Source organism: Peromyscus leucopus, chromosome 8b, assembly GCF_004664715.2.
Source record: "Peromyscus leucopus breed LL Stock chromosome 8b, UCI_PerLeu_2.1, whole genome shotgun sequence".
Lineage (NCBI taxonomy): Eukaryota > Metazoa > Chordata > Mammalia > Rodentia > Cricetidae > Peromyscus > Peromyscus leucopus.
Genome location: NC_051086.1, coordinates 101,543,736 through 101,564,006, shown reverse-complemented (window position 1 = coordinate 101,564,006; position 20,271 = coordinate 101,543,736). Strand labels below are relative to the sequence as shown.

General features: G+C 53.1%; 1 protein-coding gene across 1 annotated transcript in view; it reads right to left on the bottom strand.

Moving 5' to 3' along the window:
- Nucleotides 1–17,547, bottom strand: part of Septin9 (septin 9) — a 217,609-nt gene extending 200,062 nt beyond the window's left edge. Inside the window, exon 1 of the mRNA XM_037201313.1 lies at nt 17,449–17,547. Within this exon, the coding sequence (XP_037057208.1) occupies nt 17,449–17,467 (19 nt within the window). The 5' untranslated portion in view covers nt 17,468–17,547. The remainder of the gene's footprint in view (nt 1–17,448) is intronic.
- Between the last annotated feature and the right edge of the window lie 2,724 nt (nt 17,548–20,271).

Here is a 20,271-nt window from a genome sequence, read left to right as displayed (position 1 = left end):
TACCCTAATAAACTTGCCTGAGGAGCAGAGGACAGAACCAGCCACTAGATTAGACACAGAGGTCAGGCAGTGGTGGCACACACCTTTAATCCCAGCACTTGAGATCTCATGCCTTTGCTTGGGAAGCACACACACGCCTTTAATCCCAGGAAGTAATATGGCAGGGCAGAGAAAGGTATATAAGGCATGAGGAAACAGGAACTCGCTCTCTTCAGGCTGAGAGGGAAGAACTAGAGGCTGGCTGTTCTGCTTCTCTGATCTTTCAGCTTTCACCTTGATATCTGGCTCTGGGTTTTCTATTAATAAGACCATTTAAGATTTGAACAACATGTGAAGGACTTTTAATTAATGTATCTACTACTTTATTTACATAGTGTGTACATGTTTGTGTCAGTGTGTGTAAGTGAGTGCGCACTCCAGCCTCAGCACATGTGTGGAGGTCAGAGGCCAGCCAACCTTGGGTGTCTGTCCTCACCTTCTCCAATGTTTGAGACGGGTCCCTTTCTCTTGTTCACTGTGTAGACCAGGCTGGCTTGCTGTGAATTCCTAGAGATTCTGTTGGGATTACAGGCTCCCACTACCATGCCTGGCTTTATATGTGCTCTGGGATTTGAACTGTCAGTCACCACACAGACTCACTGTGTGCACATATCAATTCTCAACATGGACACAAGATTGTCTACAGAAAATAATGAGATTTTTACCTTATTTTTTTTGTTTGTTTGTTTTTAGAGACAGGGTTTTCTGTGTAGCCCTGGCTGGCCTGGAACTCACTCTGTAGACCAGGCTGGCCTCGAACTCACAGAGATCTGCCTGCCTCTGCCTCCCGAGTGCTGGGATTAAAGGTGTGTTCTTCCATGCACAGCTTTGTCTTTTGTGTTTTGAGACAGAATCACCCTCCACATCCCAGAGAGACATAGGACTCACTCTGTACCTCACATTGGCCCTAAAATTCATGGCAATCCTCCTGCCTTAGTCTCTTAAGCTTTATTTTAGAATTACAGGCATGAACCACTATGCCCAGCTTAACTTTTTTCTAAAAATGCATGAAAATCCCTTCGAGAGGGGACAGGTGGGTCCCAGTAGACCTCACCCCAAGTAGCCCTTCCCCTTGGGGCCTGGAATGGGGGCTCCAGCTCACATCTCGGTCAGTTGCTTGTTTGCTCACAAGTGTGAAGAGCTAGACCAGCACTAAAAGCTGCAGGTGGGCCTGGAGTACAGATTCCAGGGTTGTCACCGCCGGCGGCTGCCCAGGGCTTATCTTCAGCAGAGATGGGGCTGGGGAGCTGCCCCCTCCCGCGCCCCCACATGTGCCCCTGGCCTCTGAAGCTGTGGGGCTGAGAGGCCCCCGAAGAGCCTCTCTGGCAGCCCAGGGCTTCTGCCCACCCTCTGGAGGTGAATTTGTGAGACTTCTTCCCTGATGTATTTATTAGTTTTCTGACCAATACCCTGACCAAAAGCGAGTTAAGGAAGAAAGCGCTTGTTAACGAGAGCGCTTATTTTGGCTTTACGGTTTCAGAGGAATGAGAGTCCATAATGACAGCCAGCAGCAGGCCCGGTGGCCGGAGCAGCAAGCTGGGAGGTCACATCCCAACCAAAAGCAAGAGGCGGAGAGCAAGTGCCTTGAGCCTCTCCGCTGTCTGTCTGACACCCCTCCCACCCCGACACACTTCCTGCAGCAAAGCTGCACCTCCACATAACCTCTCCAAACAGCGCCACTGACGGGGAACCAGGTGTTCAAATGCCCGAGACCATGGGGGACATTTCTCATTCAAACTACCATACCTGGGGAGACACAAGCCAATCTCCTCCTAAGTCCCAATGACAAACCAAAGGTCCCCATGGAAGAAACCAGCGGATCTATTGGGCTTACTTACAGAACCTGGGTGAAAGGTGGCTGGCAGGAGTGTAAATAGTGACCCCAAGGCAGCCACACTGGAAAGTCTTTGCCCAGCACAGAGGATGGCTTCCCCATTGTCTCACAGATAGAGCCTGGGCGGCCTCCCTCAGCCGCCCCACCAAGAAGAGGCCATGCGCAATTAGGGCAGACTTTCGTAAAAAATGGCTGGGAGGGGCGGGCAGCTGGAATTCCCGGTGAAGGCCCGGTGGCCCTCTCCAGTCTCTCCTGTGAGGAAAGGTCAGCAGTCCACAGGCCCTCCTGCAAGCAGACGCAGCTGATCTGGTGACAAAGGTGGCTGTCCTGCCTGGAGGACAGTCAAAGTTCAACCTCTTCCTCCACAAAAGCAGCGGCTGGGAACTGCGGTGGCCTAGATCAAACACGATCTCACCAGAGTCCTTGGCCTTCAATCCAGGAGATCCGGCCCTTATCTATTTCCCCCTATCCTTGTCTGGCAGGCCCCGAGAGGCAAAGAGCCCATCCACCTACAAAATGCCAACCGAAAGGGGGTTCTGCACTGACTCTGTGAAGCGCCCTTGGTCTGTTGGGGTTAGAGCTTATCATGAGGGCCCAGCAGCAAGACCAGACACCCCCCACCCCCCAATCCCCCCACTCCCCACTCCCCTATCCATCCCACTCAGAGGCAGTGTTGTGTCCTTAAGAATCTGTAGCTTGGGCTGGAGAGATGGCTCATTGGTTAAGAGCACTGGCTGTTCTTCCAGAGGTCCTGAGTTCAATTTCCAGAAACCACATTGTGGCTCACAATCATCTATAACAGAATCTGATGCCCTCTTCTGGCATGCAGGCATACATGCAGAGCACTCATACAGAAAATTAAATAAAGTTAAAAAAAAAAAAAAAAAAAAAAAGAATCTGTAGCTCTTACTGTCTGGATTCAGCTTTTGGAGGCAGTTTCCATATCAACATGATGTGGATGGGTGAAGACACGAAGCATCGCTGCCGCCCCAGACACCACGCAAGGAGACGTGGACACAAAGGACCTCACTCAGTGTCACACAGATGAGGAAGAGGAGTCCACAGTGTTCTGGGGAGCGGGCATTCCAACTGGAAGTGGCCATACCCATCACCTAACATCACTACTGGTGGGTGTCTGGACTCACACTGTCTCCCAGGTGAGGTTGCCACATAAAACACAGGATGCTTCACTGAACTTGAACTTGAGCATTTCAGATGTGAGGCAAACCACTTTTCAGGCATAAGTATATTCCAAATGTTTAGTGGGGCATTCATATACTAAACACCAATTCTTCATGTGTGCGCACGAACACGTGGGGGTCAGAGGACCGCCTCATTCCTAGGAGCCCTCCACCTTGCTTTTTGAGACAAGCAGGATTCTCACTGGAACTAGGGCTCTCCAAATTTGGTTAGTCTGGCTGGCCAGTGAGTCCCAGGGATTCCCTGCCTCTGCCTCTCCAGCACCCGGATTGCAGGCACAGGTCAGCGCAGCGCTTTTTTATGTGGTGCTGGTGATAAACCCAGGTCCTCATGCTTATGTGGCAGACACTTTACTGACTGAGCCATGGTCCTGGATCTAAGCATCAATCCTCAAGAACTCAAATTTCACCCATCTGAGGATGCGGCAGGTTGGTAGCTGACCGATGAACAGAAAGACAGCTTCTTCACGTTTGACTTAGCCACACCTGGCCTTTGGTGGCCCACAGGCAGACATGACCAAGGGGGGAGGTGAAATGATGGAGTCAGCATGTCAGTGCTGAGATGTACAGGTCCTGCTTGCTCTGGCCACCAAGAACTACAGAAGTCAGCGCAGTGAGCCCACTCAGGAGGCCCTGTCCCCAGAAGACCACTGGAATACAACCGGTAGTCACCAGCAGGGACCAGAAGTCCCTAAAGCCAGCACAGGGGCTGGAGTGTGTCACCCTGGAACACCCAAAGTGGCAGGGGGTGTGGAAGCAAGACTGGAAACAGCCAGAGCAAACGATAGACAGCTGAATGAAAAAGCCAGCATCAGGTGAGTCCAGCCAGCTCCTGAGTCCTGTGACGAGCACCCCTCCAGGGCATCCAGATCCCCTGAGGTATATTCACACCCCAGGCAAGAAGCTCTGCTCTGGGGTGGGGCAGTGGCCTCTTTCTCCCTGTCATCAAGGCCCACTTCAAAGCACCTGTGGTGGCTGTGGAGCAAGCTTCCCTGGAGGCTTGAGAGTCCCTCTCATCCCAGGAGAATGGTGAGTGTTCTGGTCTACTGGGCAGCTGCTGTCTTCATGACAGTGAACTTCCAGTTCTAGGCTCCAGCAAGCATAACAGAGAGAATTCAGCCACAGGGGAGGCTTGCTGCTACCATCAAATTGTAGTAAATGCAACCGTTTATTAATGCATTATGCAAGCTTGTAACATGCAAATGATCCAGATACAAGATGGACTAAGGATAACCTCACTGTTCCTCAAGGTTAAGCTGGGCATGGTGACTTATGCCTGTGGTGCCCACACTCTGAAGGCTGAGGCTGGAGGATTGCCGTGAGTTCAAGGCCAGTCTGGGCACATAGGAAAAAGGCCCGGCATGCTGGAATTCACAACATGACCACATCCTAGTCAGACAACATGTCAGGTAATCAAGTGAGTCAGAATTCCCAGACTGGAGGTGGAAGGTAACAGAACTCTATGTCCCCCACAGTTCAGGAGACCAGAAGAACAAAATGTAAGAGCAGCATGCAGCTGGAACTGATTTCTGGTGAAGTCACTTTGTCATCTTGTTTTCCTGTGGTCTTTTTGACACACCTGATGTGGACCCTGGTGGTCCCTCCCCCTCTCGTAAGAATGCCAGTTCCATGGACTCAGGCCCGAGCTTCATTACCTCCCCGTGGGGGCTGCCTGTCCAAATAGTCCATTGAGGGTGAAGACTTCACTGTGGAACTTGTAGGAGAGTAGGGTGTGGTGGTTTGAATGAGAACGGCCCCCACAGGCTCACATGTTTGAGTGCCTGGTCCCCAGTTGGTGAACTACTTGGGAAGGATTAGGAGGTGTGGCCTTGTTGGAGGAGGTGTGTCCCTGAGAGTGAACAATCAGGTTTCAAAAGCCCAGGCCAGACCCAGTGTCTCTGCCTGGTGCCTGTGGATCAGGACGTAACTCCCTCAGCTCCTTCTCCAGCTCCATGTCTTCCTGCATGCCTCCATGCTCCCTGCCATGATGATAATGGACTAAACCTCTGAAACTGTAACCAAGACCCCAGTCAGATGCTTTCCTTTATAAGAGTTGCTGTGGTCAGGGCTGGAGAGATGGCTCAATAGTTATGAGCACTGGCTGCTTTTCCAGAGGACCTGGGTTCAATTCCCAGCACCCACATGGTATCTCTCAACTGTCTGTAACTCCAGGTCCAAGGGATGTAGCTAGAGTTTTCATGCCTTGCCCACAGTCAGGACAAATCTTTGTCACCCGCCAGTCCCACAGCTGCTCAGACCCAACCAAGTAAACACAGAGACTTATATTGCTTACAAACTGTATGGCCATGGCAGGCTTCTTACTAACTGTTCTTATAGCTTAAATTAATCCATTTCTATAAATCTATACCTTGCCACGTGGTTCATGGCTTACCAGCATCTTCATATGCTGCTTATCCTGGTGGCGGCTGGCAGTGACTGGGTCCGCCTTCTTGTTCTTTCTTTTCTCCTCTCTGTTAGTCCCGCCTGTACTTCCTGCCTAGCCACTGGCCAATCAGTGTTTTATTTATTGACCAATCAGAGCAACAGATTTGACATACAGACCATCCCACAGCAAAGGGACTTGACACCCTCACACAGACATACATGTAGGCAAAACACCGATGCACATAAAATAAAAATAAGTTAAAAAAAAAATTTAAAAAAAAGAGTTGCCGTGGCATCTTTTCACAGCAATCGAGTGGTGACTAAGACAGAGAGGACAACTCGGTCCCCAGACAGGGGTCCAAGCTTACAGCTTTACATTTCCACACAGAGCAAAGGAGGAGGAGAAAGGAAGTGGTGGCTGAGGGGTGAGGTGGCCAGAAACAGGGCCATCCTGCTTTCCAAACGCCAGGGAAGCGATGCTGGGGTAAGGTGTATGGGGGCAGGAGGACAGAGCTTTTCTTCATACACCCTGTACTGGTCTCCAAGACTCACCCTTCCTCAGCCCTCCAGGCTCTCCTTGCTGTGGCCAAGCTGATCTCTTACAGACTACAGGGACAGGGCTCTCCGGGCTACTGGCTTTAAGCTGGGCTCAACCAGAGAGAGCCTGGGAGGTGATGGGTACAGGGGGCAGCCGAGAAGTTTCTCCCTTCTCTGCCTTGAAAGGTATTCCCAGCAACAAGTTCTGTCCCCCTGGTGGCTTTGGCTCCTACTGCAGAAGCTCCGTTTGTTCAAGTCCCCCACAGCTGAGCGTGGGCCCTGAAATCTGGTGTCAGAACTTCCTCCCACTCAGCTCTGAGTGGAAGCAGTGGCAGGAGCCCCTCAGCAGGAAGCTAGTCCACTTGGCACTGCTCTGTTGTGTTTATGGGGTACCCAGTTGTTTCCATGTGCAGCTCAGCATCCCGAGGCAGAAACGGAGTCCAGGAATTCTCTCTCCCTCTCCAGATCCAGTTCCACCTCCAGTACATGATCCAAAATCACAGACACCATCATGTTCTGCGGCTCTCGCTGCCAGGAACCCGTGGGCAGGAGGGAGGGGCAGGATTTGAAATGCTGAGAGCCAGGAGCGGTCTTGGAGAAACCATCCCAATAGCCAGGGGAGAAACTATACACTGAGGGTTCTGTTCTGCAGCCTGAGTCAGAGACGTAACTCTGATCAGAAGGGCAGGTGGGGGTGGATCTGATGGTTATAAACTTCTCACGTGCGGCTGACTCTTGACTGGAATCACGCTGCCAGGACAGAGCAGAAAAACTGTACCTCTACTGACTCTCCATAAATCTGCACTCGGGCCTGGGGAGACAGCTCGGCTGGTGAGGCGCTTGCGGCACCACAGGACCCAAGTTCAGATCTGCGGCACCCACATAAAAAGTCAACTGGTGTGCAGCTGGTATGCGGGGAGATGGAGAGAGGAGGATCCTGGACTCACTGACCCGCCAGTCTAGATGAATGGGTGAATTCAGGCCAATGAGAGACTGCCTCAAAAAACAAGGCAGATGGTGGCTGAGGTTGACCTCTGGCCTCCAGTCCCAAGTGCACGCACACCCACAGGCAGGAGCATGCACACACATCCCACCACACACACACACACACACACACACACACACACCACTTCACCAACTCCTCTCCTTTTGTAGGATTCTCAGCCACCAAAATAAATAAAATTTCAGTCTGACATGGTGGTAAACCCTGGCCTTGGGACACAAGGTTGAAAATCTTAAAATTCCAGTCCAGCCTGGACTATAAAGAGTCTGTCTCAACCCCCACTGAAAAGATGGGGGGGGGGATAAGAGGAGGGGAAGGAGAGGGGAGAAAGGGAGGGAGAGGAAGGGGAGAAGGAAAGAAATTCTGACCACTCAGAAAGATTAACTTTCTGTTCTCTACATAGAAAATCAAACAGGTCTTGGTGAAGAAGCAGAGCCAAAAGAAAGTCACAAAATGTTACTTTGGAGAGGTGACAGGTTAACTGATACTCTTCTAGAGTCCGGGCTACTTCTGATACTTAATAGCCGTTTCAAAGGCACAGTCTAAAGCGCCGTGATCCCTGCGCTCAGCAGGCAGAGGCAGGGGGTCCACACAGAACTCTAAACCAACCAGTAATACAGAGTGGGACTCCAGCTCAGAGCTAAACAAATAAACAGAACAGCAAACTGTAAACTCTCCCAGTATTTTTACTGCTACTGTGTGCTGAGGAGGGAACTGAAGGGCGGGAGGGGTGGGGCGCTCAGGCACTGAACTTCATGAACCCCAGTCCTTGTAAATCCTACCTTTTAAGAATTGCTTAAAAATGGCTGGAGAGATGGCTTGGTGGTTAAGAAGAGCACTGGCTGCTCTTCCAGGGACCAGGGTTCCGTTCCCTGCACAGAATCACACCACCTACAACTCTCGTTCCAGGGGATCCAGTGCTCTTCTGACCTCTGAGAGCACCAGGCGCTCCCGCAATGCAGACCAAACCCTCATGGACATAAAATAAACTAGATAAATCTAAAAGAGAATGCTTTAAGCATTTAAGCACACAGTTTGGATTCTGTTTCCTGTTGGGCTTTTCAGTTCTGTCCATCATCTATATTGAAAAGCGTTCCGGGGGGGCTGGCCGGGGAGATGGCACAGTTAGTTGGTCGACTGCATGACACAGAAGAGCACCTGAGTTTAGATGGCAGCGCCCATTGAAACCCCAGCACCAGGGAGGCAGAATCACGAGGACTCCTGGGGCCCGCTGGCCAGCCTAATTAGCAAGTCTTAGGCCAGTGAGAGAACCTGTCTCAAAAACAAGTCAAGGGCTGGAGGGACGACTCAGTGGCTAGGAGGGCTTGCTGCCCTTGCGGGGGGACCCAAGTATGGTTCCCAGCCCCCACACTAGATGGCTCACAACCATCTGTAACTCTAGCTGGGGGGATCTGGCCTCTCTGGCCTCTGTTGTACACTTATATGTACTAACACACAGAGAGACAGATGTAAGCACACACAATTAAAAAAAATAAAGCCAGGCAGTGGTGGCACACGCCTTTAATCTCAACACTCAGGAGCAGAGGCAGGCAAATCTCTAAGTTCAAGGCCAGCCTGGTCTACAGAGTTCTAGGACTGCCAGGGATACACAGAGAAATGCTGTCTTGAAAAACCAAAATAAATAAATTAGTTAATTAAAAATAATTTTTAAAGATCTTTGAAAAACAACCACTTGTATTAGGGTTCTCTAGAGGAAAAAAATTACAGAATAAATCTATAATACTGAAAGGAAATTTACCAAAAATAAAAGCCAAAGGCTGGAGAGATGGCTCAGAGGTTAAGAGCACTGAATGCTCTTCCAGAGGTCCTGAGTTCAATTCCCAGTAACCACATGGTGGCTCACAACTATCTGCAATGAGATCTGGCACCATCTTCTATATACATAATAAATAAATAAATCTTTAAAAAATAAAAAATAAAAATAAAAGCCAAGTGTGGTGGTGCACGCCTTTATTCCCAGCATTCAGGAGGCAGAGGCAGGTGGATCTCTGAGTTTGAGGCCAGCCTGGTTACAGAGTGAGTTCCAGAATGGCCAGGGCTACACAGAGAAACCCTGTCTTGAAAAAACAAAAAGAAGAAAAGGGGGGGGGGTATTTATTAGAATGGCTTGCAGAGGCTGTGGTCCAGCTTGTCCAGCAATGGCTGTCTCCCAATGGAAGGTCCAAGAATCCAGGAGTTGTTCAGTCCATGAGGCTGGATGTCTGAGCTGGTGTTTTGTAGACAGCAGAATCCTGAAGAAGTAGGCACTAATGCCAGTGAAGGAATGGACTTGCCAGCAAGAGGGAGGGGAAGCAGGCGGAGAGCTTCCTCCTTCCATGTCCTTTACACAGGCTGCCAGGAAGAAGGTGTGGCCCAGACTAAAGGTGGATTTTCCCGCCTCAAAAGATCTGGATGAAAAGTGGGTATTTCCATTTCAAATGATTTAGTTAAGAAAAATCCCTCACAGGAGTGCCCAGCTGCTTGGGTTTTAGTTAATTTCAGATGTAGTCAAGTTGACCAGAATAGCCAACATACCACCTGAGAAATAACACCTGAGGTTCACCTTTGCCCTTGATGATGTCCATGCACGTTTTTATTCTCTTTCTCTCCTCCCTCTCCCTCACTCATGCACACACGTGCACACACACAACACACACACACACACACACACACACACACACAGAATTAAACCTTTCATTACGAATCCCCTCCTGGATATTTGGAATAGCACATGCTTATGAACAATGCACATACCCAAGGACCACAGCCAACTGACAAGGGTCCACTGGGAAGGCTAACGGACACAGGAGAAAACCCTGGGTATTGAGATTTACCAGATCAGACACTGCTAGCCACACCACAGAAGAGCCATGTGTGGCTGCCCAAGTCACCGGAGAGAGTCTGGGTCTTCATCATCACCTTGATTGGACTTGGACTCACCAGGAGACACACCTCTGCCCTGCCGGTGCCCTGCCCGCCCTGCCCGCGTCTAAGTCGGCATTTTCAGAGAAGTTTAACTGAGGGACAAAGATCCACCCTGAATGTGGGCAGCACAGTCCAAAGCGCTGGAGTTCTATTGCACAAAAAGCCAAGTGTGGCCGGTTGCTCCCAGTTCCCGCCATCATGACTCCTGCTATGACGGACTGGGCCCTCAGGCTGTGAGTGTGCCAATGCAAACCCTTCCCTTCGGAGGATGCTTGTGTTAGGCATGTTGTCACGGCAACAGGAAGGTAACTGACATGCAGTTTCGCTTCACCTTGGGGTCATTGGATTACAACACAGGGATTCCACATAGAGAGGAGGAGATAGAGGACCTCGTGTAGAGGCCCTGGGAGGACGGGAGGAAGACCGAGGCCAGTTAACGTGCAGGAAAGGCCAGAAAGCCATCACCAACTGGGGGGGGGGAATGAAGGTTCCAGAAGGTATCACTGCAAAGTAACCAGCCAGCAGATGACTGACCGACTGTCAAGTGGTGTAGTCTGTCACCTACAGCCGTTACTCTATCTCCAGGCCTGGGCTCAGACTGGTCAAAGGAAGCAGAGTCACTTCCTGGAGGACAGATGACCCACAGGGATGAATGAGGTGACAGGGATGGAAAAGCCACACTGCACCCAGCCTCATGGCCAGTCCCGGCAGGGAATCAAGACAGTGGACAGCTGTCCAACACCAAGCCAGCGTGGGGGTCACTTGGCAGGTTGACAGACAGTGCGGGGAACTTTCTGTCCACCTTAGTGAAATGCTGTGCTGATGACCCTTGTGTGGCTTTGGAGACCGCCACAAGAATGGCAAGAGTCACCATTAACTACCTGAGAAATGGACATGCATGCAAAAAGCGCCAGGACAGAGAAGGGCATCCAGGAGGCAAACGGGCACTACAATTTACCTGGAGAAACAAACTCCAGAGCGTGGCAAACGGCGCACACCTGTAATCCTAACACTCAGCAGGTGGAGTCCAGAGGATTAGGAGTTCAAGGCCATATGAAGCCTGGGCTATATGAGGCCCTGTCTCAAACAAAACAAAAAGTTAAACAAACAGAAGAGGAGGAGGAAAAGGAAAAAAGAAGGTGTCCAGGGACAGCTGCAGACACCAGAGCCTACCAAGGGGGCTCACACCTGAAATTCCAGCAGGCAGAAGGCCGAGGCAAGGTTATGAGTTCAGGGAAGGAAATGGTATTAAAGCCAGTCCCGAAGACGGCTAGAAGCACCCGTACCGTAACCATGAGTGCAGCCCAGCTCTGCAGCCTCCAAGGGTTACACATCACCGTGGAGGGGATCACTGTGAGAGTCTGTGAGGGAAGCCAGTGAGAGCAGTCAGACGTAGGACGTCTACTCTGAAGAGCCGTTAGGGGGATGGCTTTGAGTCACCCTGGCCATCTGAATGCCTACGGAGGGAAGGAGCGGCGTGACAGAGACATGCAACCCTGAAAGCATGTCTACACCTCAGATAATTAAACGATACATTTCACACATGTGGGAACAGGCAGGGAAAGGAGCATAGAGTGTTACAACCCATAGGGTTTTAAGTTTCCCATTCAATTTCCTGTTTCATTGTTCAAAGAAAAGTCCACAGCACAAAAATCAACCACAGGCAACAACGGCAAAATAAAACATAATAGATAAATGGTCTATTTCAGAAAGCATTTCCAAGAAAAGTGAAATAAAAAGTTAATGTCGGGGTCCGGTAGTCAAGACTGACCCACAGCCAACAGGAAGCCCTGCCATCCAGAGTGACTCACCCAGCATAGCTGAGGTTTTACCACACCTTGGAAAGCGGGGAGCAGTGTGATGCCAGTGCTGGCGAGAAGTCACCAACCCTTCCGTTCAGGCCTGTGGTGCATTTGGGCATTGTTCTTCCGACACCTTGCAGTGTCCATATGACCCAGAACCCCTCAGCAATACCCACCCACTCTACTCCACAGAGCCGAAGATACAGAATTATTGGTGAGTTTTACAGATGACTCTCCCAGACCCCTCTGTGACGAGTGGCCACGTCCCTAGCACGCCGGAGGGTGACCAGCTTTGGATGTAACCCACTTACAAGCAGCTTGGGTTACAGGAGCCTTATCCCCGTGCTGGGACCTGATCCTCTCACAAAGAGCACTGTGAAAGGAGGCCCTCAGGATGCAGGTCCCACTGAGCTCAGCACAAGGCCCGGGCAGCCCGCCAGCTCACCCGTGCCCAGCCTTTCCTGGTAACCACGCTCACCTGGAACTCAGCTCAAACCTGGGCACAGCAGCCACTACTCCTGAGTCAGCGGCTGCCCCAACACGCCTGGCCTGGAGGGGCCCTGGAGCCTGGGTACAGCACTCGAGGGCGTCTTCTGCTCTTGTGGCCCACCCTTTGCTCCAGATGTGGTGCTGGGGGAATCAGAGTGTGCGCACAGCCTCACTGAAGGTCTGGGAGGGGTGAGGAGGAGACCACTGTGGCAGACAGACTGCAGCTGCACCTGCCACAGGGAAGGCTGGGATTCCTGCTGGTCCTCTCCTCAGGATCCTCAAGGGTCAGGTGGGTTGGGGTAGCGAACCTCAGCTCCAGAGAGCCCTTCTCCACCCCTTATACCAGCATTCCAAGCGATACTGAAGGTCAGGGTTTGACTGGTGACTTGGGACCCTGCCAGGGAAGGTCTGGGTCCAAGGGCCACCCTGTGACCTGAAGCTGGGATTGGCTTCCCTGTCTCCTGTTTCCTGTCCTGAGGTCTCCGGGCTGCCAAGTCAGGCTTCGGGGAACCAGGTCAGATCAGTCCCTGAACAAAGCTTGGTTGTTGCAGATCTGTGAGAGGCCACGGACAAGCAAGGCTCCGGGGGCTGCCACCCGCTCCGGTTGGAGTGGCTGGGTGTCATCTTCACCATTGGCTGCAAGCGGACCCGGACCCAGGGCAGGGCTGGCGAGATAAGACCAAGAAACTGGGCTGGGAGCAGAGTGCCCCTCAACCCTCGGGCGCTGTTACTGAGCCACCGGGGAGCGTCAGAACGGAGCCTGGGGCTGAGCAGCACCCAGCAGGCGCTTCTGGAGTGAATGGTACAGAGCACGTGGAAAATAGAGGTCAGGAACTTTGGGGAGTCAGGGCCCCTCGACGCTCAGAAGGGCTGTTCTGGAAAGGCTAACTAAAAGTTCCTGGAGCCAGAGCAAAGCTATGCCTTCAGAGACCAGCCCACTACAGACACTGGACCCCCTGCAAGCCTGGTTGCCACATGACCCCTGTGCCTGACTACAACGGCTTTCAACGAGGACTGATACCCACCAAGGCGGACTTCTTTTAATTGGCACTTTGGGATCACATGACGTGTGGCAGTTCCTGTCAGGACTCCGAGGTCTCTCTAGGAATCACTCAGAACTGTCCTTCTTGTCTTTGCACAGGCCCCAGAGGGCTTCACCAGGCACTGGTTCTGGTGATTCCCCCATAAATCTCTACAGCAGCCAAGAGCTGAGCTGTTTCCAAGGTAACAACCCAACAAACAAGCCTAAGATAGGGCATGAGTCCCCTCTCTCCCTAGCCAAACATTCACACTCCTTGGGCCCCGGGGTCTCTCTCTGGTGCCCCAGACATCCCCGGAGATCCACTCAGCATGTGCCTTGGGGCGTGGCCCCGGGCTGGTCTGTGCTAGACCTTTCTTATCAAAACCGTCTTTAGCAAATCGCAGAGCCCACACAACACTGCCCACGGACAAACATGCGGAAATGGCTGCCTCCGGGTTCCCGGGGTTCCATGCGTGTGGGGCCCCGGGCGGCCTGGGATGGACAGGACAATCTGAGAAAGGCAGCTGAGTGTTCAGGCGGGGAGTGTGCCTTCCACGGTTCCCTACAGACACCCACCTGAGCCCTTCAGGCACATGGACAGCCCGCTGTCTCACTAAGCCAGCTGCTCCTAAGAGGCAACCCCCTCTGTCCTCTCTGCACCCACCCTGGTGTAAGCAGGTCCCACAGGTTTCAGGCAGAGATGGGTATCGAATACTCCATCCGGTACATTGTACTCTACTCTCTGATGGTGAGGAGCTGGGGAGTGGAAGGCTGGAGAGAGGAGGAAGCAGGGGCACGTGGGGTAGATGGCTGACCGTGCCTGAACTTGCCTTCCCACCTCCCCAATGGTCTGGGCAGGGCTGGCTCCTGACTGGTGCTCAGTCAGCTCTCTTGGGACTAGGGGCCTCAGGAGCTGGGCAAGTGTGGGACACAGCCACAGACTAGCTGCTGGAGGAGGCGACTTCCTCTCCAGCCCAGGACGCTTGGATACACCTGAGCAAACAAGCTTGACCATGAGGAGGCAAGAGGTGGCCTGGGCAGGCCCCAAGATGCAGAAGGAGCAGAGAGAAGCACGTTGTCACCCAGTCCTCCCCTTGCATGAAGTGACCTCAGAGGGTGCATCCCGCACCCTTCCAAAGCCCCCAAGAGTGCTGGGCAGGGGTGAAACCCTCCTTCTTGTGGACCTCCTAGGGCTGAATCCCTGCTCAGTGGAGCTGGCAAAGCCAGCCACCTGCTTTGAGAGTCACCTGAAAGCCACAGGAGTCCCATGACAATTCCAAAGCACACACAGAGATACACTCGCCCATTCTGGTGGCTCATGGCTAAGCCCCCAGCCTCTGCCACTAAAGATTTCCAAGAACTCCAAGGGCACTGAGGGGAATTCCAGGACTCTCACAGGTTGTGAGAAGCCACGTTCGGAACCCCAGAAAATGAAAGGAGAGGCCTGCGGCCAGCTCCAGCACAGAGGGGCCTTCAAACCATGCGAGTGGAGGGGAGTTGAGGGAGGCCCTAGGTCCCCCTGCAAAAGGTAGCACATGACCTCTTGGCCCCTCCTAATGGCTTAGGGCAATAATGCCTAGGGTAGCAGCTAGAGAGTTAGAGCAGGTACTTCTGGAACCTGCTGCTGTGGGAAATCACTGTCACAACCAAGCATTGTCCCTGTTTAACAATGAGATGTACCCCCACAGCACCTGGACTTAATCCCAAGAGCTTCACAGCTTAACGGTCCCACCTTTAACCACTGGGCCACACTGCTACAGCCCGCCACTGAAACAAAAGGGAAGATGTGTTCAGGAAGAGCTGGGGCTCTGATAGGGCTGCCAGAGGGTCCCCCAAATGCCCCTGCTTCCTACAGCTTCCCCCCTGGGAAGACCCTTTTTATCCCCACTGTACCAGACCCCTTATTACTGGAGGTCGGGCTCAATGTCAGACACTCCAAAAGCCACACCACACCCCTCCCTCCTAGGGGTGCTGTCCTGCTTCAGAGGGGGGGGTTTGATAACGAGCTGGTGTCCTGCCCATATCTCCCACCCCACCCCAGCGACAAGGCAGGTTCCTGCCAGCTCAGAGCTTGTCCCAGTCACTGCTTCTGTACCCTCCGGCCTGACTACAGGTGCCCGCCACATAAAGCATATTTGGTGGCTGTACATAAACCCATGGTGCTGGGGTCACTCCAGACAGGCTTCTCAAGTCCTCTCTTGAGAGGTCCAGGAACGCTCCCAGCAGCTCCCTGACCACAGCGTGGCAGCCAGTCCATGCTATTCAAGTTCATGAACAGGTCTAGAAGTGGTAATTCCACTCAGTCTATGGGAAAAGCACAGACTCTCCTGGTTGCCCTTGGATTTTCAGATCCTGCAGAGATTTTTAACATTCTTTGCTACTTTGCTTGACTTTCTTGTGGCGATGGCTGTTAGAGCCAGTGTGACTTTGGCAAGAGACCCCACTCAGACCCTACCTACTCCAGGAGCCCGGAGGACACTGGTGTGGGGCTGAACCCTACTACCTCACCCCATACAACTGCAGCCGAGTGACCCAAGCACCCCTTGGCACACTGCCAGGCAGGGAACAAACTGGATGTGGTCCAGACCCTCCCTCTGCCCATCCTCCAGGAGCCCTGCCCCTTTAGGTAAACACAAGGAAACAGGGAGCTTGCTCGCTTTTCTAGGGGCTGTAAGCTTAACTTCTGCCCAGCTATCACAGAAAGTTTCATCTTTGAACAAAAATTCACCTGGCCAGGGTTGGGTGGGTATAGGAGAGAGAGCAGGGCAAGTACTGGTCTTAATACCCTCCCCAGAAACTCCAGGCTTACCCTCCCCACCCAGACTTGCGGGGGTGGCTTTCTGGATTTTGCAGTAAGCCAGGCACCTGTGAGCTGGAGGACCTGGGTACCTCAGTGTCCAGACCCACCACCAGTCAGGAAGTGTGAGGAGCCACGGGCAAGAACACAGCCGTTGGCCATCCCCAGGCCAGCCAGAGAACCGGGAAAGGGCCCCAATGCCCACAACCATTCCAAGCATCTGGAGCATGCTGGGGAGGGAGAGGGGCCCAGTGCCAAACCTGAGCACATACCACCTGGAAGCCCCCTCCCCCCATCACATCAACAAGTTCTCCTGAAATAAGCAGTGACTGGGGGCCAAGTGGCCAAGGTAACAGCTAAGGACCACGAGCTACTGGCCCAGAAGATTGTTTCTTAGGGGACACTAAATGACCCTCTTTGAGATGAAGTCAAGTCATTTGGGTTCCTGAATATGGAAAGTGGGAGGAAACAGAGCATGACCTCAAGGCAGGGGGATGGCCCAAATGACCTCTTCAACTCTAACTCAGTCTCCTGATTCAGAGCTCTTATCTTAAATGAATTCACCGGTTCTTAGCAGAAAGCTTCCTGTCCAAATAGATTAGGAGAGGAACCTGAAGACGAGGTTTGTGTGGTTAGGGGAAGAGGACAAAGGATCCGGCCTGGGTCACAGAAAAATGAGTGGAGAGCAGGGTTGCCTCAACCAGCTCCAGCCTCAGGTGGGCTGTGTGTGAAATGGAAGCGCAGAGTAAGAGCAGAGAGCCCTGCGACCCCCCCCCCCCACATACTACACTCTACCTGCTAGAGTGGCGTTGGCATGCTAGAGCACTCATGGCATCCTGAGACCCAGGACTGGCCCAGGCCTCTTGGGCGGCCCCGTTTGGAGACCCTCCTGTGCCCCACTGGGCAAATGACCAATAGGAGTTACCGCCAAACGAGATGCTGGGGGTTGGTCCAGACCCTCCATCCAGCCCCACCCCACCAACCCAACAGACTGCAGCCGGGTGCCTCAAGCGCCACCTGTAAGTCAAACATTCCACCGACAGGGCGCAGAGGACGCCTCCAGAACTCTAGAGTGAGCCAGCTCTGTCGGGGACAGCGGAAGGGAACCCTAAGCCAAGAACAGAAGAAACTCTAGCGGCGCAGAGCGCAAGAGCCTTGCATGTCGGCCTCCCCCAGGCCCTGGCGGCCCCGGGGTCTAAGCCTAGAGGGTGGAGAGCAGAGCTCACGCGTGGAGCGCCCCACGACCCCCATCTGTGGGAGGGGCTCTAGACTGTCCTGGGGATACAACATCCCGCGAGGGCTGAGCCACCGGACCGACTTGGTTCCTGGGTGGCCTCGCCCACTCCGGCCACCAGCGCTCAGGTGACACACGCAGGTCCCCGACGCCGACCCTCCCCACGCCGGGCGCGGCGCCCACCTGAGTAGGTCTTCTTCATGGTGCCGCCGTGGCCGCCGCTCCCAGGGAAGTGTGGCGGCGAGGCCGCGGGGCGCGGGCTCCCAGGTGGCTAATCCGCGGCCGCCGCCGGAGGGCGGGAGGGAGGCGGGAGCACGGCCGCCCCGCCCCGTCGAGGTGCGCGCCCCGCCCCGCCCCGCGCCCCCACGCAGGTGCGCCCCGCGCCCCGCGCCACACCCCCCTGAAGCCGAAAGTTACTCACCGCCACTTTCCCGGGGCCGGCGGGAAGAGGAGGCACCCGGGCGGCCCGCGGGCCACCACAGGACAGCCGCGGAGTGCGTGGGGGGCACTGGCTTAGTGAGCCGCGCTGAGCACCACCCACGGGTGCCACGCCGGCCGCGCTGGCTGCCCCGATGGGCCTGGGCCTCCGTGTCCTCGTCCAGAAGGAGGCCGCCTTGGGCCTGGTCACCATTTCTGCCGCATCTGACATTCAAGAAGCGTCCACTCTGCTTGTGCCTGGCTCTGTGTCTCCCTGTAGCAGGGCCCCGTGCCCGCCCCTTCCCACCCCACGCCACCCCTGTGTCTCTACAACAGGGGAATCTGGAACTCTTCAGCTATGCGCGGAGTTCTTACTTTCTAAAAAGTGCAAGCCTGTTATCTCAAAACTTTGAAGGCTGAGGCAGGAGGATCACCACGAGTTTAATACCAGCCTGGTTATACAGTGAGTACCAGGCCAGCCAGAGGTATGGAGCAAGATCCTATCTTTAAACAAAAAAAAAAGGGGGGGGGGTGTGCCAGGCAGTGGTGGCGCATGCCTTTAACCAGCACTCGGGAGGCAGAGGCAGGCAGGCGGATCTTCGAGTTTAAGACCAGCCTGGTCTACAGAGCAAACTCCAGAACAGCCAGGGCTACACAGAGAAACCCTGTCTCGAAAAACCAAAAGGAAAAAAAAAAAAAAAAAAACAGGGATGGGGTGGGGCTGAGAGATGGCTCAGTGGTTAGGAGCACTTGCTACTTAACCATAGGGACGGGAACTGCATCCCCAGCACCCACTCGGTGGGCTCACAATTTCCTGTAACTCCAACTATAGGGAACCCAACACTCTCTTCTGGCCTCCACTGGCACCAGCACACATGTGTGAGGATTCACACACACACACACACACACACACACACACACACACACACACACACACACGGCTCACACAAGATGGCTCACGGATTAAATTCACTTGCTCCTGGGTTCGATCTCAGGAACCCACAAAGTGGAGGAGCCAGCTGCCACAAATTGTCCTCTGACCTCCACATTACCTTTGAGCTGTGGCATGCACGCCCTCCCCCAGCACACATACATGCTCACACAGGTAAATAAACAAGATGTGAACAGATTAAAAAAAAAAGAATAATAAAACAGAAAGTAAAAGAAAAAGAAAAATCTTTCCATATAAAATGTTCTTTGTGTTGGTTTTGTGTCTGTGTGCACGCGCAGGAGAAAGTGATTAATTCTGACCGGAGGGTGTTGAAAGCGGTCTACTGAGGCCATGCCAAAGCAAGGCAAACACGGCTTTGGAGAAGGCGAATGTGCCAGGTAGCTACGGTGATGGGAGGCGCAGGTTCCGGGCAGCGGGCAGGGCGTGGTGAAGCCTGGGGCGCCACTGCCTCACCGACTCGCGGCGCTGGCAGGCAAGGAAGCGCGGGAGTCCAGGTAGGGGCAGGGCTGCCCTGGCACACCGTTCTGAAAAACCCACAGAAGAGTTACGTCACCCCAAAATCCCCTTCCCTTTTTCTTTTGAAGGGAATTGCCACTTCCCGCCTGAGTGTGGGAAACCGAGAGTGCTCAAAGCCGAGTTCTTCCCACCAGGCTCCGCTCCACCACTAATCTGCCCCCCACCCCCACACACACAAAGTGTCCCATTCCAGTTACAGCACCGGGGGCCTCCGGGGCCCCTGCCCCCTCCCTCATCTGAGGACCTGAGTCTCCTGAAGCCTAGGACACCTACAGAAACCTATTGGATACTGCATTGGAAAAGGCTGAGGGGATAGATCTGAGAGAGACGAGGTTTCTACACAAGGGACTTTTGAGGAGGGTGAAGGCACCACATTTCAAGTTTTTGTTTGTTTTGTTTTGTTCTGTTTTTCAAGGGTTTCTCCGTGTAGCCCTGGCTGTCCTTGAACTCGCTCTGTAGACCAGGCTGGCCTCGAACTTAGAGATCTGCCTACCTCTGCCTCCTGAATGCTGGGATTAAAGGTGTGTGCCACCACTGCTAGGCTATCATTTTGAATTTTTTTTTTTTTTTTTCCTGGAGCTAAGGACCAAACCCAGGGCCTTGCACTTGCTAGACAAGTGCTCTACCACTGAGTTAAATCCCCAACCCCTCATTTTGAATTTTTTATTTATTTTTTATTTTATTTTCTTAAGATTTATTTATTTATTATGTACACAGAAGAGGGTGCCAGATCTCATTACAGATGGTTGTGAGCCACCTTGTGGGTGCTGGGAATTGAACTCAGGACCTGTGGAAGAGCAGTCAGTATTCTTAACCTCTGAGCCATGTCTCCAGGCCATTTTGAATTTTTTAAGTGGACAGCTTTTTTCAATGTGGGACATATTCACCACCTCAGTGAGTACAGTACAGCTGCCATCTCCAATGGTGATGGCCCACACACCACTATAATCTTCACAGGACATGCTCTTGGGCCACCGTCTTTAAAATGTCCTTTCACTGTTCAGTTCCTCTGCCTGCTGAGTGTCTGTGACCCTTCACCTGCTTTCTTCACAAGCCAGATTTTGCTGTGATAAATGAGGGTTATGACATTTCCCACATCTTGCCACATTGAGCTCATGATT